At 45.9% G+C, this 25,254-nt stretch overlaps 1 protein-coding gene across 2 annotated transcripts; it reads right to left on the reverse strand.

Moving 5' to 3' along the window:
• Nucleotides 1–112: 112 nt before the first annotated feature.
• CABLES2 (Cdk5 and Abl enzyme substrate 2) lies at nucleotides 113–24,751 on the reverse strand. Of its 2 annotated transcripts, XM_087749799.1 has the most exons (10): nucleotides 24,216–24,751; nucleotides 10,112–10,183; nucleotides 9,840–9,932; nucleotides 9,036–9,113; nucleotides 7,438–7,546; nucleotides 6,627–6,792; nucleotides 5,749–5,852; nucleotides 5,243–5,349; nucleotides 3,716–3,920; nucleotides 113–3,245 (listed from the first exon to the last, which is right to left on the reverse strand). In XM_087749799.1, exons 1-10 carry the CDS (start codon nucleotides 24,725–24,727, stop codon nucleotides 3,105–3,107), a joined length of 1,587 nt encoding a protein of 528 aa, XP_087605925.1. In that variant the 5' UTR covers nucleotides 24,728–24,751; the 3' UTR covers nucleotides 113–3,104. The 2 variants fall into 2 exon arrangements, with proteins under 2 accessions (XP_087605925.1, XP_087605926.1); XM_087749800.1 differs by lacking the exon at nucleotides 10,112–10,183 and having other exon boundaries at nucleotides 114–3,245; nucleotides 24,216–24,748.
• Nucleotides 24,752–25,254: the final 503 nt, after the last annotated feature.

Consider the following 25,254-nt stretch of genomic DNA (forward strand, 5'->3'; position numbering starts at 1 on the left):
CCCCCCCCCCGGCGGGGGGCCGCGGCCCCTCAGGCCGCCGCTCGCTGAGCCGCCCTGACAGGACCCGAAAGACCATTCCGAAACAAGACGTTTGGTTACAAAACGTGTATCAAAACAGTTTTTATTTCACAGCATCTTAATTTCACAAGTTCGGGGGGGGGGGGGGGGGGAGGGGGGGAACAAACCACTGAACAGGCTACAACTCAGACTTTTAAATAACGGAGTAAGACAAAACCCAGTATTGTTTACATAAAAAATGTACAGCCCCCTATGGAGAGCGTTCTCCGTGCATCCTGACAGGGTACACAGCGCTGGAGCTCCCCTCGGCAAGAAGCAGCGTTTCTCTGCAAAGCAAGAGGAGCTGGGCTGTAAAGATGTAAAGCCGGCAGATCCACGTATTATTTTGCGTCCCACTTTCAGTTTATTAATTGGTAAGGTAGTAATAGTCCTTTGCCACATGGTGGCAGCTTTTAGGCGAGAAGATAAATATTCCCACACAGGGCTGCAAGCTACACTCTAGAAATAGAAAAATCAACACGTACGCACACAAGTTACCGTATCTCTGCAGAAGGACTGTTTCTGCACAGATACCAAACAGAGGTACCGATGGACAAGCCGCAGGCTACGCCTCTGGACGGCATCGGCCCCAAACCCACGCTCTACCAGAGACATCGGCGCAGCGTCTGCTCCACCGCATTGTTTTTGGCCTGTGCTCCAAACAGCTTTTGAGCTCAAAAACACTGCATGTGCCCGAGCCAATGTTTAGAGTAACCTTTAGACAACATTCAGCATTCTGTAATTTAATGCTCCTTATCCTCATTTGTTCTTCTGAAAGAGAAAACAAAAGCTTGCCTTTCTATGACGTGAAACCAGAGCTTCTGGGAGTGTAACTCCAGCCCAAATGCCCACTGCAACTAGACAAACTTCCACTGAATAGAGACCAAAGTGTTGCAAACCAAAGTGCGTTTTTTCCTTAGATGGTGAGAAAGGAAAGTTAATTTTGTTACAGAAAACTCTTTATACGCTAAACAGAAAGAAGTTCCCAGAGAAAGACATCTTCTGACTTCGTTCACGCTAACCAAAGTGTTTTACTATTTCTGGAAACACCGTGTGAGAAACTTCTTTGCTCAGTTCTACCTCCTTCCCCTAATGACTTTAGGAAGCGGTTGACCGCTTTGTCTTCACCACTGTTTGCTAATTTGAAGGCTCATTATACACTAGATGTTTAGTACTTCACTATTTCTTGCATGCAAGGACAGTTATATTCAGTAGAAAGTTTAACTAGTAGGCAATATTTTTAAACCTTTTGGAAGATAACTGGCAAGCTTATCGTCTAACTTATTAGCTACCATCTCACTTACGGAGACTGGAACGTCCTTCTGTGTTAGAGAGAAGTCACAAGCATTTAAATTTTACACAAATAACTTGAAGCTACATACCGTTGAACACAGTTACAAAAGATTTGATAGTCACTCTAGTTATTACATATGAAAAATACATTTTGAGCCCTACTTAAAGAGGAAGGGGCTCCAGTAAAGTTTGCTGCAGTTCTAATGAAGCCAAATGAGCTTCAGACAAAACACAGCTGAAGAGCAAAGACTCAGCTTTGTTTTTGCCTACAACCAACATTTAATACAAGGAACAGGAATTTACATTACTTTACATATTAGATAGCAGGTCCCTTACCTCAGTACGAGGTCTAGTATTTCATTTAGGAGTCAAACTTAAATGACAAATTTCTCAGTCGTAATAGCCAAGCATCAGTTTTGTTCCTTGCAAGCGGACACAGTTACTTGTTTCATAATATTGCTTCAGAAAATAAACCCAAGAGCCAATATTACAGAAGGTTCCACATAAAATCAGAGTTCATTCCCAACCCGGACATTTTAAAAATAAAGGAAGGAATAGCCAATGGTCAGGGAAGTTATTTAACCTCTGCGTAAGCATCAGAGCGCTGCTGGCACCAGCCGTGAAGTGGCTGTTCAGATGTGCAACGAATGCCAGTTTTATGAGGACCATCACAGTGATGCAATGCTTGGAAGAACGGAGTAAAAAAGTAGCATTTTAAATACTGAGCATGCTTTGTTTCATTGGCTTAGTTTGGCAGCAGTAGCTCTACTGACTTAAGTATTTGCTCAGAGCACTTCAGACCATATATAATACAGTCGTACTAAAAAGGTGCTTATTTCAGACTATGGAACACCGAAACAAAAACCATAAATGATACATTGGACAGCAAACTGCTCTTAGTCAAGCGCTCATCTTCCATTGAAGAGTGAATTAGGATGGCAATCGCTTTGCTGCAGCCACCTTGTTCAACACGTGGTATTTCATGACAGATTTTCAAACCATCTTTCCTTTTTAAATAAAATGTATATTTCTAAGGTATTAATAGTTAACTAAATTGGAATGGAGTAATTTCAACCTTGCTACTTACAGATCCATAGTACAGTAGAGAATAGATGCTCTGTGTATCATTAGTGCAGATACACTGGAATTGTTTTCCTTATATGCAAGGCCAATGCAGGTAAAGAATAAATGCCTATAGAAATTCAGGATTCCCCACTAAATAACATAACTAACTTAAAAAGCACTGGTACCAGACCAGCCAGTTTTAGGCACATCTTTAAAAAAATAAAGTATGCATTTCATTAATGTAAAAATGCGAGAAGATTCTTAGAAACATCTGAACTTTATGGTGCACTGGAAGTGATGCTTCCTTTAGTTTCAAGGAATACAATCAAGGCTTAAAAAAAAAAAAAACAAACCATAGTATTCTTCCTAGGGAAGAACAGTTTTAGTAAAACCGAAAAGATAAATAAGGAATAATAAGCAGCCATGACAGCTGACTGGTGAATATTTGTGCTTTAAATGTCCAAAAGAAAATAAAGTTCAATAACTTTTCTCGTACCATCCCCCAGGCTTGGCATACATGTCCATACTGCACCCCCCGACAGTTTCATAACGCACTGCAGGCTTCAAAACTAGCTGTAGCCATGGCAGGACGCGCACAGCGGCACAGAAAGGCCAGTGGCAACTTCACCAGCAGCGTTCGGTGATACGATCCCCAGCGCCACTGGCTGTCGGCTGGAACGTCGCTTTGGTTAAGACTGTTGCGTGAGCCGTCTGTAATGAGGTAAAACTTGGTTTTCAGGAAGATAGAGAGCCAGTTCCAAAGCTACAAGGACGGTGAATTCAAAACCAATGAGATCTCTTCTGTTGAATCTGAACCTCTCTTCTAGTTTCTATGATAGTAATTAAAAAAAAAAAAAAAAAAAGAAGGGGAGAAAGAATCAGTTAATCCACAAGACACCAACGCGCTGTTAGATTCAGTCAGCATAAAACAGGAGTCAGTGATGCATGGCCAGAACGGTACCTACAGAACCAAAAGCGTTGCCAGGATTCAGACAAGTAAACCAACTTACCAGCTCAGCTGTGGCACCCACACAACAGTGACATATGTTCGCCTGAGAAACAGTAAGCGCAAAAATAACCTCACCGTAGGATCAGTCGGACATTAGACTGCAGTCATGTAGTTTTAATGAATTAGGAAAAAAAAAGCATCAAGGAAGAGTCCTAATGAGACATAAAAACGACTGAAAGAGCTGGTTTTAAATGCAAGCATGCACTGCTGAAGTCTTGGCTTTAATCTTTGTCTTGTTCTAGCTAGAGAGAAGATTCTGACAACACCTGAAACAAGTCTCACAGTACTTACATCTATAAGGTGTTTAACTTCGTGTTTCCTGAGATCACTGCTGATCTTGGCTGCAAGCAGAACGCAAGCACCAGCACACAGTTTGCGGTTCTGTTTGTTGAGTTTGCCTTGGAGGACGAGCTTCTCAAAGTAAACGTAAGCCATGGAGACAGTAACTGGCTCCAGACTGCACTCTTCACTCAGGTTCCGCATCTCTCTCTTTAAACTAGGAACAGGAAAAAAAGACAAGCTCTCAAACACGACAGCTTTTATGAAATGCTCTAGAAACACTGCAGGATGGGAACTCAGAAGAGCATATGGGCAAGACTCCTATTTGGAAAACCGTGATGAGTATTATCCTAGACTGAAGAAGCCCAGCTGGCAGCAAGCTGGAGCTGATGCACAAACTGAGTTAACCTGGCTGACAACATTCGTTGTGGAAGAACAGTTCTGTGTCTGCCCATAAACACCTGGGGCTTAGCTGCCCCACTGACACACAGGCTGTTGCTGTATCGGTCCCTCTGGGCTCCTGAACAGGTTCATGATTCATGTCATAAGACTGAACCACCCTGACCTACAGAATGCCACATCAAAGCCGCGCAGATCACAGCAGCTGCTGCATAGGGACACGTCTACTACCTCGCAGAAGAATCAGGTCCGAGGAGGAAGGCAGACTGGTTTACACACTTCCCACCACGGCTGGCCCTTCAATTCAGCATACAGGCAAACTTTAGGGTGGATGCTACCTCTCAGGGCTGCCATCCATGCTACATCTGCAAGAAGGTATCTGTGCAAGTACACTACTCAAAACAGCTACAAGGAGGAGTACGCAGGATGCTGGCATAACACACTCTGACTCAGCAAGCCTTCCACTCAGAGTCGAGAGTTACACGTAGCCCTGGTGATTCAGCAGAACCATGTTTAAGCTGGCTATTTCAGAAGGCCCCGATTACATTAACCACCACGTAATACCAGCAAGATTACAGCTCTCGGAAGGCACAGCAATGCCTCTCGCTGATGAGCAGCCAGATGCATTTCCCAGAAGACGAGGAATTCTGAGTGGCATAGTCCTGCCTTCACAAAATGCTTTTCTTTACCAAGACTCCCCAGACTTAACACTCTTCTTTATCCTAGAATCTTGTTAGAGTCCACAATCATCAGTAAGTCTGGTAATTGAAAGGCGAAAACAGCCAGAGGGTCCAGAAAGACAATCCAGTTAGAGTGGGACTGCTCTACAGCCAAACAATCAGGTTACGAGTTGTTTCAAGGCTAACACTGCTTCGCTGTTAATTGGCTATAAGTGTTAGTACACCACGGTGAAACAAAACCCTTTTAGGCTGAACTATGAAAAGCAACTGTTACCCTTTCTCAGCATCCTAACCATTCCTGTACAGGGCTGTCATCCTACCGTCAGCTCAACTGGCAACAAGAGATTAGTGTTTAATCATATATACTATTAATAGATCTAGTATTTGCTCCATACAAGTGGAAGATAAAAGCAGCCTTGTACAGCGTAGATGTTCTCATTATTCAGTGCCTGTTTCTTACCTCCTAATTTTGCTCAGTGTCAACTTGATATGAGGAAACTTCTCTCTAAAGGTTTCATTCATATCCTTTTTAAGGTCCGAGGGTTTCACATATTCTATGACTGTAGTCTGAAAGACACGAGGCAAAATTTATCATTTCTCTTGTGAACAGAACTCTTCCAAAGACAGTAATGCAAAAGGCAAACCTGAGATTTTTTTATTCACAATTTAACATTTCTATAATGTCCTACGTAACAGACCATGTTGAATCTCAACCACAGACAAAATCTTAAAAAAAAAAATAGCGAGCAAATGGTTACAAGCAGCAAATGATAACATGGAGATACACATCAGGTTGGTCCTCAGCTTTGAGTGTACAAACCCAACTCGTTGTATTTTTCCTAAGAAATTCTCAAAAAGCCACAACTACTTCTTCCTAGAGGAACTCTTCTTCCTCGAGGAAGTTCTTTATAGGAGGATCTTCCAGGCACTCACTCATTTCTCTGTTCGGTTACGCCAGTCACTCACCATGTAAGAGGCAAAGATGAGAACACGTTTATGTTTCCCACAGGGCCACTGAGGATCATCCAGAAGATTTGGATCGTACTCTGCGGCCTCCCCAGCTTCACTTCCTGAGTGGAACAAGGAAAGCACAACACCGCGTCACGAGATACAGAGTCTTAAATTCCCTGCTTCCTCTTTAAAAGAGGTTTTCAAAGAGCAAACAGTAAAAGTGTTGGCAGACCCCATAGCACAGGCAAACTGCAGCTACAGTCACCTGTTTGCATTCCATGAATGCACCAGTCAGGTATCAGAATTATTAAAAACCTACACAAGCTCCTTCTCCAGCATGCGCCTGACGCACCACTTTAGACTTAGTGCAAGCTAACAGTTTGTCATCCACAAATATGCACAGAAAACACCTGCACAAGACTGAATTCTTTTGCCTATACTCTAATCTAGCAGACAGCAGAGCTGTCAGGTTTGCTCTTTTACACAAGAGAAGGGATTCTTGTCACAAACTCTTTGGCCTATGCGTTGTTACTGTGCTAGAAGGCAAGGAGGACCACCTGTACTTTTGTACACCAGATGTTTCTTGTGGAGAAATACAAAACTTCACATTTCCAAGGAAATGGCTTTGCATGCCTTGAATTGCGTAAACAGAACTAGCCCAGATATAGAGAAGATGCAAGGAATGTGTACAAGTCTCAGTCTTAAGGCTCATCATTTATACCTCATTAACAAGCCTTCTTTGCTAGGCTGTGCTAAAAAGAGTCTCCTTCCAGCCGCAGCACATCCTTCCTAACAATGCACTTTACCATTTGCAATTGTTTCAGACAAATATATTCCTTTTACGTTTTTCTGCTGTGTGCACAAGTGGTGACAACGCTGACGGCTGTCCTTACCAATGTCTGTTCCTGCTGGTATCGTTTTTGCTGTCACAGGTTTATATCTTGATCCAGGAAGACTCCGTGAAGCACTAGCTCGACATGAGGGAACAGCGCTATGGCTGTCGGCTTTGCGAACAACTAGGGCATTGGTCGGATACAAGAATTTTGCATAGGATACAACCTTAAAGAAGAGAAAGTTGTAGTAGTTATAGGGGGAAATGTATGAAAAAGCTTATTTCCAGACATCTAGGATTTTCCAACTCAGAGAGTCCCCTGGAGTTTGTATTTGGGAGTGGAGACCTTGAAATTGTGGGACAGGAGGAAAGGGAAAATTTGGATGAGGAATGCCTTGCTTCCACAACTTCAGTATGGAAGTGTTGTAGAAGCGGCAAAGAAAAGGGGAGAATCTTATCAGTAAAATTCTGGCAGTATATAAATTTAACTAAAGAGGTATAAATTTCACCCATATTTCTATTAAAACATCACTCACATGTTGCCTGAGATACCAGAGTCAAATCAGTTCTCCAGAAACAGAGGCAGAAGTGATCACGGGCTTCAACAGCCTCCTCAGAAGAAGCTTTATCACAAGCCAAACATTTCAAATTTCAAGGACCAAAACTTCCACTGCTCTGAAAAGTTACAGCTCTCACTTAATTTATGCAGTGCTTTGCCATCCATAAAGTGATTTGCTCCAGTATGAAATGGTCCCAGGGTGAAAGCAGCCAGCTTACCCATCCGCCGTCCCTGGCTCCAGTCAGTGGCTTGGTCATTGGCGTTACAGATCAAGAGACAAAAAAAAAAAAAAAAAAAAAAAAAAGGTCCTTACCTTGCCATCAGCACCCAGCTCTACTCCTTCCAAGCCAAGCACCATCTCAGTGGCGACGGAAACTCCCCCAGAAGGATGTCGTTGCTTCTGTCCTTCCATTTTCAGATCACTAAATGCACATAAGAAAATGCACTTAGAAAATGTGGCATAAGCCCAGCTTCGTCTACGGTCAACACCAGGTCCATCCACTAGCTACAGCCAACACCACCAGGTCAGAGTTCTATGTGAGAACAGTGCACTCCCTCAATCCCAGCTCTGAGAAAGCATTAATTTTTAAGCACTCTTTTCAAAATGCAGAGACATTAACTGAAGAATCAGATTTCATATCATTTTAAGTCACATCTGTAACAATATACCTAGCAAATGTAAACTTTTTTTGATATGGTCTTTCTGCATAAGACCATACCATTCATTAACACACGAATGCTCAAACACTGAACAGCAAACATGATTTATATTACTAGTTTTCCAGGATTAGAAACTTGCCTTTCAATTGCAATTTTCCAACCACTGCGCACACAAGTTCAAATTAAGAATTAAGGCTGCTAGCAGAACTCTGCTTCAGCGACGGCCGCACACAGCTTTGTCACCTATATTCCACTGCGAAAAAGCAGCTTTCAGTTAAAGAACTGCATTGCCAGCTTACACACAAGCAAAGCAATCCAGTGCTCACAACTGCTCCAAAATAGCTCCAGTGACCTTGCTGCTTTTCAATGAAGTGAGAGAGTATTTTCCCATCAACTATTTTTATGGCAAGGGTATTTGCATACAATACAATTCCCACCACTAAACATCCGTTTCCTTTGTCCATAAGTTACGTACAGGACACAAGTGACAACACAATTGTTTTGCCAAAAGTGCATTAGAATAAAATTAGTATTTTCTATGGTATACTTTTAGATCACAGACCTTTACAGAATCAACTTAGATATCACAAGGGACTGAGCAAAAAATCCAGTTACCAGGTTCAGTTTCTTCAGTCATCACATTGACAGTTCTATACAAAAATGCAGTACAACACTAAAGGCAGTTTCAATCAGTCTAAACTGTTTCTGTTTTCCTTGGACTGCAAATAGGGACATACGTGGCTTAGAGCTGAAAACCAGAAGAGCATCTTAAACTTATTTAGATGTAACTTCACTGTAAAACCTTGAAGGTTTCCAGTAAAGGCAGCAGCATCCTTCCCTGATGCTCTGTATGATTTCTTGCAGACACAGTTGTTTGCTGCACTACAGATAGTTGATTTCTGACCACCTGAGGAGCATAGGAAATCCTGCACAGCAAGAAATCACATCATCTATTCAAAGTTGGTTTCAGGGATTTCACAGGACTGGAATGCTTTAAAACGTGAAGGAACACCTGAAAAGTCTACCTTTTCCACTATTTTTCTCTTGGAGTCTGAATGAATGCTTTGACACGGTGGCAATGTCTGATTTTACTGCTCTGATAGCAAGCTCTTGTCCTTACACATAAATGGTAATTTAAGTTAGTTCACCTGCCTCAAAACAGGAGACCTACACCAACCACACTCATTTAAAAAGATCTTTTGCAAACAATAGACCAGACATTTCACAAAGCAGCAGTTAAAGATGACTCACCTGATCCGTAAACTCTCCCCGTAAGGTAGGATAGAAAAAGCCACACACAGTGTTCGTTTAGCACAGATTAACACTATCCTGTAAGCAGATGGGAAGAGATCAGGATAAGAATTAAAGATTCAGAAGTTATAAAGCAGCTTTTTATGGAACTTGAACACAGAACTCCTCTTAAATTGCTCTATAAGTTACACAAATACTGCTATGGATTTTGTGTTTTCAGAAAGCAGCACAAAAGCAGAGGTTTCATTCTGACCCTGTAGGCCCTTAGAGCCAAGTTCTGTATCAAATGCCAGCGTTCAGTAACTGCCATCACCTTGGGAGCTCCTCGTCTTTAAATACACATATGTATATTTACGTAATTTTTACATAAACCTTGTGAAAAGATGTAGGTAATATTTTACATTTAGATGAAGTCTCACACCTCTATTAATAATAAATATCAACGCGCCCCCTCCTTTCTCTTCTGCCCAGTAACTATGAGCCAAGAATTTGGCTAAACCAAGCCATTCTCCTTAAATCCTCCTCAGCTCTAACCTCTGTGTGCTGGAGATAAGAAGGGCGTTAGAAGAGAGTGATTTAACCTCCTCAAAGCAGGATGGCAGAACCATCAGGATATTGCTGCAGATGTAGCAGATATGAGCACCTACTGCCTTCGATAGAAGTATGTATAAAATTAACAAGACCCCAAGGACGTCACGTTATTCCCACTGACATTAAACGGCTAATTGCATTGAACTGGAGCCTACTGCTGAGCACATCCTATTTCTCTTGAGTCCAGGAGGCACCTTGATCTCCAGAAGTTACCTGCTGTTCTTGGTGTCATACTGCCTCATGTTCTTGATGAAGTGCATCTTCTTCAAACTTTTGTGTCTTGGAGACCCAGATATATGCTTGGTTCTGCAATGATAAAAGAAACACCACTGCCTGTTAAGTGCTCTGAAAACGAGTCATGCCAGTTGTATGATCAGATGGCAGCACTAGCATGCAGGACCTCAGATATTGGCGTGGAAGAGGGTGGAGGGAGGAGAGGACTGCATGCAACGAGTTGAGATTAATGCTGCTTTTGAAAAAAGTACCTTCGTACACTGGCATATTCCACTATGTCTTCTAAAAAGTCTAGAGAGCAGCGCTGGGAGATAAAACGCCTTCTGTAAAATGTACAACACCACGAAGAGTGAACAGTATTAGTTCATGGCCTCTGAGTTTATGAACTGCAACAGATCTATGAGCTCTTAGGACAAACGGCAGGTTTTTTGGATTTTTTTTTTTTTTTCTTGGAAGAGTGCTTAACTAAGAGTTTCAAGTTCTAAAAAGGCCAAGAACTTGTCTCCCCCTCCAGGACCCCTGAAGTACATATTTATACCAACTTCATTAACAAGAGCATTCACTATCTTCAACACATAAGAACACCTACCTATAAATTAAACACCTAAAAAGCTTCCAAATACTCATTTAAAATCTCACAAGAAATATTGCAAAAAGCACCCCCTCATCAAGGCAAGGGAGTAAGTCATTTTATATCAATCTATGGACAGATACATATATCTGTATGATGACCAAATATCTGTGTATTCCCGATTCGGAACACAGTTGTCTCCAGCTGTGTTGAGTCGGCAGACCGAGAGTCTATGACGGTAGCTCAATAAAATTGACGGATCTCTCCGGAAAACAATAGAGAGGGCTATTAGAGGAAGCAAAGAGTCTTCGGTACCCATCTGAAATCCCAGAATGGAAGATGCAAGGAGAATAATAGTAGGAATCATGCGAGTTATTGTAACAGTAATAGGATATTACATTTAAGCAAAAAAAATAGACTTTGCCAAAGTAAGATACATTACTATTGTCAAAGTCAAGACATTCTTTGTTGGCAGAGATTTACAAATGAATTGTGAAGCTATGACTGCAATTTCCATAGGAACAATGCACCTAGATTCAACTGCCACCAGCAAAATGCTGAAACTACAATGATCAGATTCCATATTTTCTGCTTGTGTTCAAGCGTACATTGTGCTACATTATTAGCACAAGCCATATGTGTTCAAGTCTAAGGTTTTCTTCCAAAGTGACATAGTAACTCAACTAATGGACAATACTGCCATGGAAGTCAACGTAGAAGCACCATACAAGACAAAAGTTGCAGGACTCTGGTTTGACAAGATCTACTTTTGGAAAAAAATTCAAACTTTAAACTGCATCAGAGCTCTGGCACTCACGAGCAGCCAAACCGCTGAGACAGATTGAGGCCAGGCTCTCACGCCTGGAAGTTAACATCCAACACCAAAGCAAAAGCATGGCACCTCGGGTGGGTGAAAGGGGTGTGTGTGGGGGGGAGAGGCCAAGAAAAATGGGATTTATTAACTGTTAACAGCTATGGAAGAGTTTTTACACAGCAAAGTCATTTGTAGCTTCACTTGATTCAAGTTAAAGATCAAAAAAAGCTACCTGGGATTAAGTCTGGTCTTGAAGCCCAGCACTTCAAGATTTTGAAACAGTTGGACAATCTGCTAATCCTAGTGACTTTGCCTTTCCTCCTCTCCAGCCTGAGATGGGTAAGAAAGCAAACCACACTATTTTCTCGCTACCGAAGAGCTACACCAGAGTTCTGGACACACACAAAATCTGCTTTTTCTTAAGCATGGTGTCTAGAAATGCAAATTGCCTGAGTGACAAAACAGGGGCTTTCACCTCTTTTCCCCCTTCTTGCAAGTTATTTCTTCTCTTCCGAGCTACCTGGAGCTATTGCCAGAGCTGCCTGCCAAAAACTCTGCCAGTGAGACGCATCCCCCCGCATGGCACATTGCCATTACAGGCAGCGTCACCGATGCACAGGACTTGCTATAAAATTATGGATTTCTGCAACAAGTGGATTACCAGCAACAGGAGCATTTGCCCCTCTTGCTTCAAGCTATACCAGGAACACAAAAGCCAGCACTTTCCTTACATGTTGACATAAATGTTACTTAAAACTGCTGATCTGCAGACAAGCCTCTGCAATAAGGCCTCTGAAGTTATTCCTGTGGTTGTACATCCCATATCGAGAGGTTTTGCAAAATGACACTTTGGTCTGAGTATTCCTGAAACCAGGTTAGTTCCTCATTCCTCACTACAAGTTCATGAGAAACAATTCACCATTTTCTCTGTATTTTCAAGTACATAAAGAGAATGAACGCCAAGCCAAACTAATGAACATCTTTCTTCTTCCCAAAGTCTGCTTACAATCTCCTTAATAAAATATAGAAATTCACAGAGAAAAGGCATTAGCTAATAACTTATACTCCCATATAAAACTTAATTTTTTTCCCCTAGAAGGAAATCATCTTCAGATTCTTAGCAGCACTGTTCAGGCATTCTTAAAAGAAAAAGAGACCACAACTCAAACAGGTAGGAGGATGCAAAATTACTGTCCCTTTCTGTAAACACAAGAGAGGTGAATCCTCCCACAGGACTAACACCTTCAGTACTGCTAGAGACTGCCTCCTACAAATCAACAGCTATTAAGGGTGCTACTGAAGAACATTCCTGGCACAGCTTCAATGCCCTTCATCAGCCCTTCAGTTTTAAAATTTTTTTTTTTTTGCTTTTCAACGAGAACTGCACAGGGAAGTTTAACTCTCTCACATACACATGGTTCTCCAGTCTACTTTGGCATCTAACCTGCAATAAAAAAAACCCCTTCATGAATCGCAGAGACCAATCTCAAACCTCCTGGCATGAATGCAGTTGGTAACGTCCCCAGTCCCCCTCCCTTCCTAGGGGAGACCTGGCTGGATGCAGACAAAGAGGCCAGCGAAGGGGAAACAGAGCCAACGCCAACGACAATAGGCACTGGTACAAAAAAAGGACATAGTTCTGTAAAAGGATGCAGGTGTAACTGGACGGACTGGGAGAGCCACGGCTAGACCCTCACTAGTAACTCCACAGTGCTGTAGGCACAACTGCCCTCAGGGCCAGCGAGGGGGTGCTCACCACCACGGTGGAGACCCACCCGGAGCAGTACGCCTTCTCAACACCACCTCGTTTTCTCAGTAACGGGGACAAAAGTGACAAACACCTGAACCTGCCGCTCCGTAAGAGCGCATCTGGAAGTAAAAGCCTGCTGAAGGGAAGATCCTGCCCCTTGACTCAAAACCACAATGACTCATCCCCACTCTGCCAGCAGGAAACTTCATTTTTAGCTACACTTGTAAATAATATTTTCTGTCCTCGAGCGAAGCTGTCACCTCGGAGGAATCCCAGATGCTAAGCAAGTCACTCTCCCTCAAATCTCAAAACAAGGTGTACATAAAGAGGTCTCACTAATCCAGTTAGAGTACCTGAAACAGTTTGTAGGCTCAAGCCAACGTTTTACAGCAACACAGCTCCCTTGCTGCAGTCCAAGAAAGACTTGCTAGATTCCTCAGTACGACTAATGTACAGAACTTCTTTATTACGTAGTGCAGCACTTGGAGTATGCTGCAGAACTTAACGTTTTTTGAGTGGTCTGCACTTATTGTTATATATACACACATATATATATTTTCTTTAGCTTGAGTGCTCTTCTCATGCAGCCGATCCACACTTCAACAACAGGCAGCACTGGATCGCTTCGCGGCTGCTAGCTTCGATGAAAAAATGTCGAGTCACGTATCCCGTGCTAAGCAGCTTCACCTAGGATAACACTTCTTGCTTGTGCTCTGATCCACCGGAACGCAAAGGATTTTAAGTAGTTTACACAGGACGTTTGTTGCCAAATGCAACCGAAATACTAAAACAGAATACCAACATCTATACATGCACTGCAAGTTACCTTACACACACCCTTACCAACATGCTACCTAACAAGTAGAAATCTAAGTATCCAATATTAAAATGTTAATGAGTTCTATGGAGCAGGCTGCAATTTCAACCGTATCCTAAAGAAAGTTCAAACACGCCTGTTCGCCAGTACCAGCTATGTCCTTGACGAGCCATAGAGGGCTTGCTTGTTTGTACGCCCTTGGCCAGGAGCTCACTTTTGGGTGCTTGCCCCCCAGTATTTCAGGAGTCAATGAAGCAGGACCTTCCTAGAACTTCGACATTAAAAACAGCAACTGTGTTTACAGAGCCAGCACCTCCGAGGGGACCCACCAAGAGGGAAAACAGACGCAGCACATGCTCAGAGATAAGGGGCTATCAAGCAGAGTAATTCTGGATTACGTCTTGGCTTGTTATCTCCACGTGCACACATGGATGCACACAATCCAACACCGCTGCCAAATCCCTGATGAGCTAAGCGTCCACTTAAAAAAAGCCCACAAAAAAAAAAAATCTTGTGTTCAGATAAAAACCCAACAAATTATGTTCAGAGTTGCATTTTGACTCCCACCCTGGGCAGCAGGAGCCAGCCCGCACAAATATCCTTTCTGATGGATTTCCCACTGAGGAAACCCAACTTGAGTGTTTCAGCTTCAGAGTTGTCCTCTGCTGGTCCTACCAGCGTCCCACCGAGGACTGGCAGAACAACAACGGACAAACAGCACACAGCATCCCCAGCTCCGGGGCTGACACAGCTCTTAAGTGTTCCCAGCAGAACACGACACAGCTAAGATCAATCTATGTATAGCACCGGTAATCCCTACGTGTCCTGTCTTACAAATTGAAAGGAAAAAGCTGGCTAATTCACAGCTCCAGATTAAACAGCGACCTTTCCGATGGCTTGCCAAGAGTGTTTCCCCCCTTTCCATCCATGGGCTGGGCTACCTGCAGACACCCAAGAGGACAAGGGTAACGTAGTTGCTGTAGTTGGAAGTGTCCAAGTTGACCATTCTTTAGCAGATATTATAGTTGAATGCAAAAGACATACCAGCCCTGTGCTATCAGACATGTCTTCAGGCAGAGGCAAGCTCTTCCACGCCTGCTCCTGGACCACTGCGTCCTCTGAGGGACAGCGGGGCAGCCCTTTGGGCACCCGGGTCCCTGCTCAGCACTCCCAACAACCCTCATGAACCTCATTGTAACTTCTAATGTTGGTCTTTAAATTGCAGTGGCCAACGATCCTACTTAAGCTGCTGCGTGCAGCTGCCATTTGGGCATTTTGAAGCTTTTCTCTGTTTTGCCCTTCTGATTCCCGCACTTCTGCTACAGCAGGTGAAAGGACTGGCTTGTCTCGCTCCTTCCTGAAGGGTTACGTCAGAAGTTTCTAAAATCTTATAAGGATTCTCCTCCCATCCCAATTAACCCCCACCTCTCAGAGAGAGAGGTTTGCACTCTGAGCCAACCACACAGCCAGAGTTCAATCAGCATTCAGCCATTTTCACCAACGCAGCACCTTGAGCTTGTCTTCTGCCGTGACTTCTTACCCTCACCACTTCCAGGGTCGCCAAGCCCTGTGACACAAGCGTTCAAAGGTGCTGCAAATCCAGACAGTAACGTGACTTGAGACCTCCTCCAGCCAAAGGGCTGCCGGCGGGGCAGATTTGTTTCAGATAGAATCACATCCATCGCCCTTCTGCTGGGGGAAGGATGCCACACCGCATGCGCCCACGCAGGCACAGACCCCTCGGGCACTGGGCTAAAATTAGCAGCAAGGCTTATGTCCTCTGTTGCTCTTTAGCCGTATGTACTGCTAATAGATGGGTGGATTTTTAATTACTGTGTAAAATTAGGGACTAATAAAATTTGGTTTCCTATTTCTTACTTGAAAGAGTTTTACTTAATATGGATGTCCCTTTGTAAGGTCCTTTACAGGCCTCAGTATAATCACAGCTGTCAAGGGACTGAGTTATTAATATAACAAGGACAAAAATCATTTATTGGTTTTTTGGAAGCACTAGCTTAGTAACAACTGTCAAAGGTAATCTGCACAAGAATCCAGACCCCAAATCCTGTTTACAATAGGAAGACATACCTGTCAGATTTGTTTTGCCAAGACATATTTTAAAGATTAAGCTGTATCGTTTTCCTTCCTTACGAGCGAGCCAACAACCCGATATGAACTGTGCTTCAGTTTGACTAGGTAAAATACTGCCATCAAGGGATTAAGAAAACCAGTTTCAGTTTTTAAGCTTAATTTTTTTTAAGCTTAATTTTTCGCAACTGCCGTTACTTATGCAGCCCAGGAGACATTTTTTCAGGCTTGCACTTCAGAGCGGACGGGTGTGAGCATCCCGATTCTCGTACCAGCACCCCGTGCCTTACCACCCGCGGTGCTTACATTAATGAGGTTCCTGCTCACAAGCAGGTTGAGTACAGCTCATCAGTAGCAACAAGTTCTCAGTAATTAAAGCCAAAAGAAGTCAGAGACCACATTTATACTGAATCACCTTCAAAACCACATATTTGGTGAAATAAATGACTTTAATGAAGGATTTGTGCCCAGGACTGAGCAAGCCATTTTCATGGACAGATGGTTTCAGCCCTGATGTTCAATGAGAGGCAGTGGCAGAGAAGATACCCCGCATAATTGATAGTAAGCATACAGCTAAGTGCTCCTTCTTTACGACGTCAGCTACTCACTGTTTTATGGCACCGCAAACGCGCAGTTTGGATTGCAGGCCACCGTCCCAAGAGCTCGTTCTGACATTTGTTTCAGTATCAGACTGCCAGAGAATAAATACAACTCTCACAGCGGGGCTAGTTTAATTTATTCCTCTGGTAATCTTCATTTTAAAGAGTAAACCCAAATTAGCCACGTGAGCATGGAAAGAACTTTTACGCTTCAGAGCGGGTCCCCCTGTGAGACCTCAGGAGGAGGGGGGAGGCCCAATTCCCTCACCTTTGTGTTCTTTTTCAAGGTTTGTTTGCAAAACTGAAGGGGCACCGGGGGCTTTCCTGCTGGTCCCAAACAGCCAGGAGAAAATCCTGCGCTCCTCAAACACCAGTAAAGCCACGTGCAAGGAAAAGAATGTGTCACGCAGCCTACAAGACAGGCAAGAAGGAAAAAAAATGAAGTATAATTTGAATGAAGGTGGAGGCAGAGCAAGTGGGAAGCTCACTAAGCCTGGAGAGTTTTAAAAACTAACAAGGAAAGATATTAGATACTCTTCACAGCAGCTGCTACTTCACTGCTGATTCACAACCACATATGATTAAGACCTAATGCTACTAAGAAATGAGCCTTGTATTCATTCTGTTTCATAAATCACATTGTTTTGGTGCTAAGAGTGTTTAGACAATCCAAGGATAAAATAATGCCTTCCAGGAAGTATTATGAAAGCCATCTGTTGCAACAGAACCACCAAACCAGATGCAAGGTTTGCCATGCCCAGAGCCCACTCCTAAAATCCCTGCTGCTTCTCACAAAGCAAACTGGATGTGCTGGCCAGGACACAACCAGTAACTGTATTTCTCCAAATTTCTATCAGTTTCTGGAGGCGTTCCTAGCTCACCAACCTGGTTCCCTCTGTGCTTTGTGCTCTGCTCACTAAGCACTGAACTGCTGACCAGAACGGGCAAGTGAAATGCAAAGTGTCGCCCTGATAACACTGGGGGCATTATGTTAGAAATATTCATGCACTTTTCTGAGAGATGATGCTGTCATTTCATCATGTGCCTTGTTAAAATAAAAGCCTTCAGCACAATAAAACTGCCAAGTTTAAAGAAAAAGAAAAAAAAAGCGAGAAGGGGGAAAAAAAAAGAGAAGCTTTTAACTGGGAAGGAGAAGAAAACCCAAAACAGGCGACTGGAGGAAACCCAGTCAAAGAAAGTTTAGGGAAAGCTCCCAGTGTTTTTATGGGCACTTGGTTCTTCCCACTGCAACATCTGCCGTCCTCTCCAACCCACAATCAAGAGGCTGTAGCCTCACCAGGACAAAATTTTATGCTTAAATTACAGTGACCACAACAGAGCAAGTGCAAATCTGTCCATGCTGTAGAGCAAGCAGCTTTGACTGGTGTTCAGCCCGTGCTGTGGCTGGCTAGCAAACCAAATGGCTACCCAGGTCCAAGGCAGGTCTGCAGGCTACGCTGAACTCGGGTACCACCACGCTGAGCGAGAGCTGGCACAAGAGGAGCGCTCCCCGGAGAAGGCGGCTGCACAGAGTTGGGGGCTCGGAGCTCCCAGGGTCACAGCCTCAGCAGCGGGGGCAGCTGCAGCAAGCTTTTAGTTTTAAAGACTCATCTCACGAATAAGAGGGCTATCTTGGTGAAACACTTTTGCTCTGCTTGCACTTATAAGACCAGTTAAAGGTTCTTCATTTAACATCTTTTTCAGAGGTTAGACTATAATAATTTACAATAAATTATATATACAACAGCTATAAACCAAAGGTTAGGAGTCTAAAGCTCTGCATTTGAAGAGCTAGCATGACAGAGTGGCTTTAGCTGAGCACCCTGCATCTGTAGTCACCTGCTTTATCAACAATACCTCGTGCTCATTCAAGAATCCAAATTTCATTATGCTCGTGTGCATGTCAGATTGTGCATTTTTAAACTCAAACTACAGAGCCAGAAGACTTCAGAACAATCTTCAAAAGAAGGCTCAAAAGCATCTTCAAGCTCACTCAGCCTGGCAGCCTCACAGCTTTAACTGGTTTGACAGATGGAAAAAAGGAGGAACACAGGACAGCTGAAGTCTTCAAGATTTAATATAACTAAGAAACACATACTGCAGGAAATAAAATATTTAATAGAGAATTTTGTGAGAGTCACTTCCCCTCCCTCCACTTTTTTTTCCCCCCATTCTAAACCAAACAGACCATACCCAAACCCAGAGCAGAAGAGCTCGCCTGTAGCTCAGAACTACTCTTTAAAATGGAAAGCAAAGATCCTTCCCTCCCTGCCTCATCCCACCGCTCACAGTAAATTGCAAAACAAACCCTGAGAACCGCCGCTAGTGACTCTTCTGAACCCGTTTGGTCACGGTGCCAAGAGCACACAACAGCCCCGATGAAGATGCTTCACCCACAGATAGGCGAGATAGCTGTCCAGTCAGCTGGCAAAGCAGATGCAAATTTGGGCAGCTCACATCTCTGCAATTATCAAGGACTTTGGGGCTAAGCAAAGTTATGGTCAGGAGCACCGACAACCTAAATACATCCTTCTCACCAACACCCACAGCACCCAGCATACAGCTGCTGCTCAACATCAGCTTTGGGAGCTCCGAGTGCTCAGACTTGGGAGGTGGCACTTGTTCACCAGCTGAGATCTGGGGGGAGGAAAGCAAGGAGGAGGGAGGAGAGAAGTATTTTAGACTGCGAATCAAAGAAACAACATTTTAAGCCAGTACACTGAGATCCTGCAGACTTCAGAGTCAAGAGTTACATTTGAAAATAATGGTCCAATAAGGCTTGCACTATTTTTCCTGACTTGAGGAAGTTTGTAAAGTAAATCTTGGAAGCAAAACATTAGAAAACAGCCACGAATGCTGTGCTGCTACATAAGGTTTTGGCAGTACATTCAAGCCCACAGCAGAGGAGCACCAGGATAAGGAAGCTCTGGCCATAACACTCCTACAGGACTTGCTTACTGGAGGTCTGAAACGGGACCCCACCAATTCCTCCCCAAAGTTAAGCTATTCAGCTTTTTACATTTAATTTGGTAGCATTTTCCCTCCCAGCTGATGACTCATTGAGCTGAAGAAGCAAGACAACATCATTCTGATCACCCCCATTGCCTCCAAAGGTGGAAACGGCGCTTCCCTTTCCTGCAGCATCCCGAAACCTGGCTGCTGGGGCTCCCGCACAACTGCTTTGAAGAGCTACATAATCCGCCCGCAGGTGAAATCAACTGCAAGTACAGTTAATTCTGTACAGACTCCTCCTGCCTGGAGATCAAAGTTACTTTAAAAGCCTCTGGACTCTTTTAGATGAAGAGGCCAAATAACCTTGGTGTTAAAAGCGTCTACAATTGTTTGACGCAGACCCATTCGCAGAGATGCGCGGGATGCAAGGATGCACAGTTTCTGATCTCCAAGTTCCCTGCTAGGCATACAGCTTAGTACTTCTGATTCCGATTAATATACCTGGCTGGGAATGACAGATAATAAATACTACAGGCAGCTATAAATTAAAAACATTTAATATTGGACCCATGCAATTCGCCTGCAGTTGCAAATACGAGAGGAAGTTGTCGAAGCAAACTGTGCTTGCTGAGGAGACCGCAGCCCGAACATTTCAGCTGACTTTTAAATAAAGTTCAAGTTTAGAATATGTTCATTTTCAGCCCCGAGCAGCACACCCCAGTCTCCTGTTCATGCCTGAAAGGTCAAAGCTCACAGACTCTGACAGATCTCGCTGCTTCCTGCAAAGCGCCACGTGTGCTCAGGTTATTCCAAATAAGGCTTAGAAATTAAAACTAAGACTTTTAAACATTATATTTCATCCATCTCAACAAAATCTGTTTATTAGAAGAGAGCCGCTTTTTTTTTTTAGTATTTATATTTCTCGAAGCAAAAACAGTAGCTAAGCTGACAGTAGGATAAAACAACACATTAACCATCATAAGCATAAAAGCCTGACCAAGCATTTCTGTCATTCCACTCAAGGAACTAATTTGATCCCACCTATGTCAGCAATGCAGCATCCAATTAACACTTAAAAGCAGAGTCGGTCCAAAGTGCTGCTGTTATCAACTATTATTTAAACTCCCACCCTTAAAATGACCTAAATTAGCTCAGTCATTTCTGATTTATCAGCAACCGTGAGCATTCAGTTCAGCTCCCTGACCACTGAACACCAAGGACATTAAAGCATCAGTTCCAAATAATTTAGTCTCCGTATTTATTCCTAGGCCCAGAAAAATGCAGCAGATATATGGCAAAACCAGCTGCTTTACATTACGCTATACTGAAACCTCAGAAGCACAACAAGCACTGACATTCAGGGCTGTTGTTCCCATTCTTTATGCTTTCATAACCTGGCTATTTTCAGGGCCCTCTGTTATCTGTGTTTCCCCAGAAAGCTCTGCCAGTTTCAGACCCAGCTGCAGAAATTCATTAAAAATGTGTGAATGCCAATTTGTTCGCTGTTTGCTGCCTCCCTCCACTGCTTCTTGGGAGGCTTGTTCTTTGAAAGAACAAAAGAACAGAGCAAGATGGAAAAGGAGAAGGGAGGAGGGATGGCAAGCAGATTAAGCAAGCTGGTAGAACACAGCATTGTAATTTAAGATCCTGTAAACAGAAGATTCCGCAGGAAAACAAAAGGGCGAGGTTAAAGTTTATAACGCTCAGCCAGCAGCGCAATGAAGCCAAGCATCCAGATTGACCAGTGCCTCTGAGGGAGCGTGCACCGCTGGAGTTTCCATCCTAAAGGACCTGACAGCTACCAAGCAACTCCAAGAAACTCCACATTACATCAGCTGAGCGGACCATTTATTCCCTGGGCTGTACCGAAGATCCTGCCTGTTGCTAACAAATAACCACCAACCCGAGCAGGGGTGCCGTCCCAGCCTGCCCTGAGCCACGCGAGCCGGTCTCATCAGCTTCTCGCAACTTCTCAATCAAGTCAAACAAGATCAAGTTTTTGTAATAAAACTCTGCCCAATGAAACTGCCAGTTCTAGCTAAAGCGATCTCCGCGGATCGGGGCGAGCCCCAGCGCGATGAAATCCCCGGGCACGGCACAGGACGGCAGTGGCACTGGTCACCGAAGACGGACGGAGTGAATCTGGAGACCCTTCGGCCCGTGCTTCTGGTGCATTTAAGGGAGGCTCCACGAGGGCAATTCAAAGCAGCTCTTGACAGTGACTAAAAAAGGACTCTGAGGAGAGCAGCTGCCTTAAGCGGGCACCAAAGATTAGATGTCCAGAGTCACAGCGCAGATTCCACCTCCCCCTTCCCTCTGATGACTTCATACGCCTGTATACTTGCATGATGCACGCAGTTAACATATCTAGAGCAGCAACATTACTGTATGGCAAAACGATACCCAGATTCCTGAGTCCCAAGAAAAGGAAACAATTTTGCAATTGTTTGTTTATTTCTGAATCTTGTTTTGCAAACAGCACGCCACACACAGAAGGGGAAGCGGCATAACCACCACTGTCCTGCAGGAAAGAAAGTCTCCACATCACTCCTTGTCTATTTGCAACAAGAGGAGACGCCGCTGCTCTGCGGGGATGAAGGGGTGCTCTGTCGCAGAGCAAACCATGGAACCATCGAGCGAAAAAATAGTGCTTCAAGTCCCTCACCCTGCAAGTCGCAGGTGAAATCGTAATTACAGAGGGATGCTCCACCTCACCCGCTCCTGCGCCCAATGTGGCTGTGAGTAGTACATTGGGTCTAACGCATCCCCACAGGCAGCGTAAAACTGCCCTTTCGTCAGAAGATGTGTGTACCTACAAGTAAAGATGTGGATCTTCTGCCTGATAGTTTCAGCAGATGTTCTCCATCCACTGTTTTCTTCTTTAAAGACAAAAAATAGATTATTTCTCACTCCAAATCACCCTCATAAGTAGTACACAAAATGATTAATGCAATACAATATACCCTTTCAGCCATCTCTTCCAAGCTGAGAAATCATGGCCTGTTTTGTCAGTACTCACACAGAAGCCCTTTCATTCCTCTGAGTATCCTCATCGCACTTCTCCCTACCTTTTATTTCTGATTTATCACTGTTTTCAGGTGGATTGATTAGAATTACGATAGCGGAACATAACAACATCTAAAACCAGATGCCAAGGAAAGAGGCAGGAAGGACAAACGAGAAGATCCCAGGAATACGTATTAAAGAGTGTTTTCTTAGTGTCCTCTTGACTTGGCGTGGGAAGGGGAAGGATTGAACCGTGTACATGAACTCCAGCAGTCCAGAACCGAGTACGCACAGAGCTAACTGTGCTTGTAAAGCTCCTGATGCAAAACTCGCCCTCAAGAGCTTTACCAACAATATTAAAGCAACAAAACGAATAGCACCGCACCTAGGGCGCTGGCTTTTGTGGACCAGGAGTGCCAAGAAGGAGCCGTGCCACAGCAACACCCTGACTTAGGGCTTTCCTGCACAACAAGCTGAACACAACAGTGCATCTAGCAGGCCCAGCTTCAATTTCTCCAAGAAGTGAGGAAAGAAAGGTCCTTTCTATTACAAGAAAGCAAGCAACGAGTGATAAATGACAGTTCAAGAAGGAAAAAAACCAGGAGGGACGACACACAGGAGGACCCCCACAGCTCACAAACAGCTACTTTTCTTTATATTCACTCCAAGTATCCAAACTCCAAGTAGGTTTCCTGGGGATCAAGGGGACCCCTCCGTTGTGAGAGGTACACCGAAAGGGAACACCCATCAACTCTATTAGCAAAGCTCCCCAGCTTTAAAGCACAGGCAACATCTCTATTTCAGCTCACTAACAAAGCTCTGGAAGCCACTATAAAGTCCACGAAGACTTAAAGCCTTTGATGCTGCTTTGCCTATCTGCAGGCTCAGAGGGCCAGCTCACCTTACAAAGCTGTTTATGCAAGAAACGGCCTGAAAAGAGTTCCTTCAGAGATCAAATCCCCAAGATCTGAGCAAAAGGCAGTAGATTAGAAAACCAACACTTTCAGGCTGAAAGAAGTCCCTTGGAAATACAACGGTAATCCTGCGCTGAAGGCCAGAGCATCCTCCCCTGAGGCTGGCTCAAAGTTCCCAGCATACAAGCATTTATCAATGTACAGAGTTACTGCATAGACAAGCAGCAGAGATGAGAAGGCGCTACATCACCAGCGCACGGAGGAAGAGTCCTACCTAGCAGTGACCCTGTCGGCTTCATCTGGAAACAGAAAAATGCAAGAACTGGGCTAAGGAAAAGCAGGAGGCAGGGTTCAGGATACCGCAGAACTGCAGCCAGAGACTCAGCGAGGGCAATGCTCTGCAAACCCCCCTCAGCAGGCGCTCCCGCAAGCCGGGGCATCCTCCGCACCGGCAGCCGTCGTCCCCAGGGCTGAGCCGCGCTTCCAGCGGCAGCGGGCAGGGCAGAGCGGGCAGCCTGCGAGGCTGAACGCCCCCCCCCAGCCCCCGGGACACCTCCGGCCGGGCTGCCCCGGGCCAGGGGCTCCCTCCCGGGGCGAGGCCACAGCGGGGCCGGCGCCGCCTCCCACGGCCGCTCTCCCCGGGGGCGGCCGTTTCCCATGCCCCGCTCCCCACTCCCCGGGGGCCGCCGGCCGGCCGAGGGCCCTGGGAAAGTCCGGTTCTTCCCAGGGCCCCGGGGGGTCCCGCCGCTTCCCACGCCCCGCGTGGGGTCAGGGCGGCCCCGCCGGCGGCCGGGGAGGGGGGCGGTGTGCGGGCTGGCCCGGCGTGCCCCGTCCCCTCACTCACCTCTGCCGCTGCGCCTCCAGCGCGAAGCCGCCGCCCGCCGCGCTCTGCGTGGGGCTGAGCAGCCCCGGGGCGCCCGGCTTGGCGGCCGCCAGCATCCCCGGCAGGGCGGGCGGCGGCGGGGGCGGCGGGCAGAGCGGGCCGCCCAGCAGCAGCTGCGGCAGGAAGATGCCCCCGCGGGGGGGATCCGCCTCCCCCTTGGCTCCGGCGGTGGCGGCGAGGGGGGGGACGCCGGGCAGCAGCAGGGTGGGCGGCGGCTGGCAGGCGGGCGGCGGGGACAGCAGCCGCGGGGGGCCTCCGGCCGGCTCCGCCGCCGCCTCCTCCCCCTCGACCGGGCCGGCGGGCGGCGGGGGCGGTTTCTCGGCGGGCGGGCAGGGCGGCCGTCCGTCCAGGGAGATGTTGTTGAGGAAGAAGAGGGCGGCCTGGCGCCGCCGGGAGTCGCCCCGCTTCCGCGGCGGCGGCTGCTCGCGGGGCGGGCGGGGAGGCGGGGAGCCGCACGCCGTGGCCGCGGCCATTCTCCGAATGAGCCGCGACCGCCTCGGCCGCCCGGGCGGGGCCGCTGGGAGCGCGGCGCGGCCGGCAGCTCGCACGCTCATTGGATGCGTCGCGGCGGAATGTAAATGAAACCGGCGGCGGCGCCGCGCTGATTGGCTTGGCTTCTCAGCACGGGTAGCCCCGCCCTCCCCTCGCCGGGCGGTGGGGTTCTGCCGGGTCCTAGCGCCGGCGCACAACGGCTCCGTCGGGCCCAGGCAGCTCGGTGGTGCCCCCGCCGGGCGGGCAGGGGCTGCGCCGGCAGCAGGGCTGGCCGCGGCCCGGCACACCGCCTCCCTGGCCCTCTCCCCGGGGCCGTCACGCGGGCGGCCTCTTCTCTCCCCTACCAGAGCCGCAAGCCTCCCGTGTCCCCACGCAAACACCCGCCGTGTCCCCTCGCAAACACCCGCCGTGTCCCCACGCAAACACCCGCCGTGTCCCCACGCAAACACCCGCCATGTCCCTTTGCATGATTTTTTGAAAATTTCTCTTCCCCCCCATCTCCCCACCC

This window comes from Nipponia nippon, unplaced genomic scaffold (genome assembly GCF_047370975.1).
Source record: "Nipponia nippon isolate SJK-2023a ecotype South Korea unplaced genomic scaffold, ASM4737097v1 scaffold_13, whole genome shotgun sequence".
NCBI lineage: Eukaryota > Metazoa > Chordata > Aves > Pelecaniformes > Threskiornithidae > Nipponia > Nipponia nippon.

Excerpts from the sequence above, each read along its gene's own strand:
- CABLES2 (XM_087749799.1), bottom strand. The coding sequence starts at position 24,727 with ATGGCCGCGGCCACGGCGTGCGGCTCCCCGCCTCCCCGCCCGCCCCGC. Across the intron at positions 10,184-24,215 it reads CTGGAGGCGCAGCGGCAGAG|AAGGCGTTTTATCTCCCAGC; the intron begins GTGAGTGAGGGG and ends TACATTTTACAG. Across the intron at positions 3,246-3,715 it reads AAGTTAAACACCTTATAGAT|AAACTAGAAGAGAGGTTCAG; the intron begins GTAAGTACTGTG and ends TTACTATCATAG.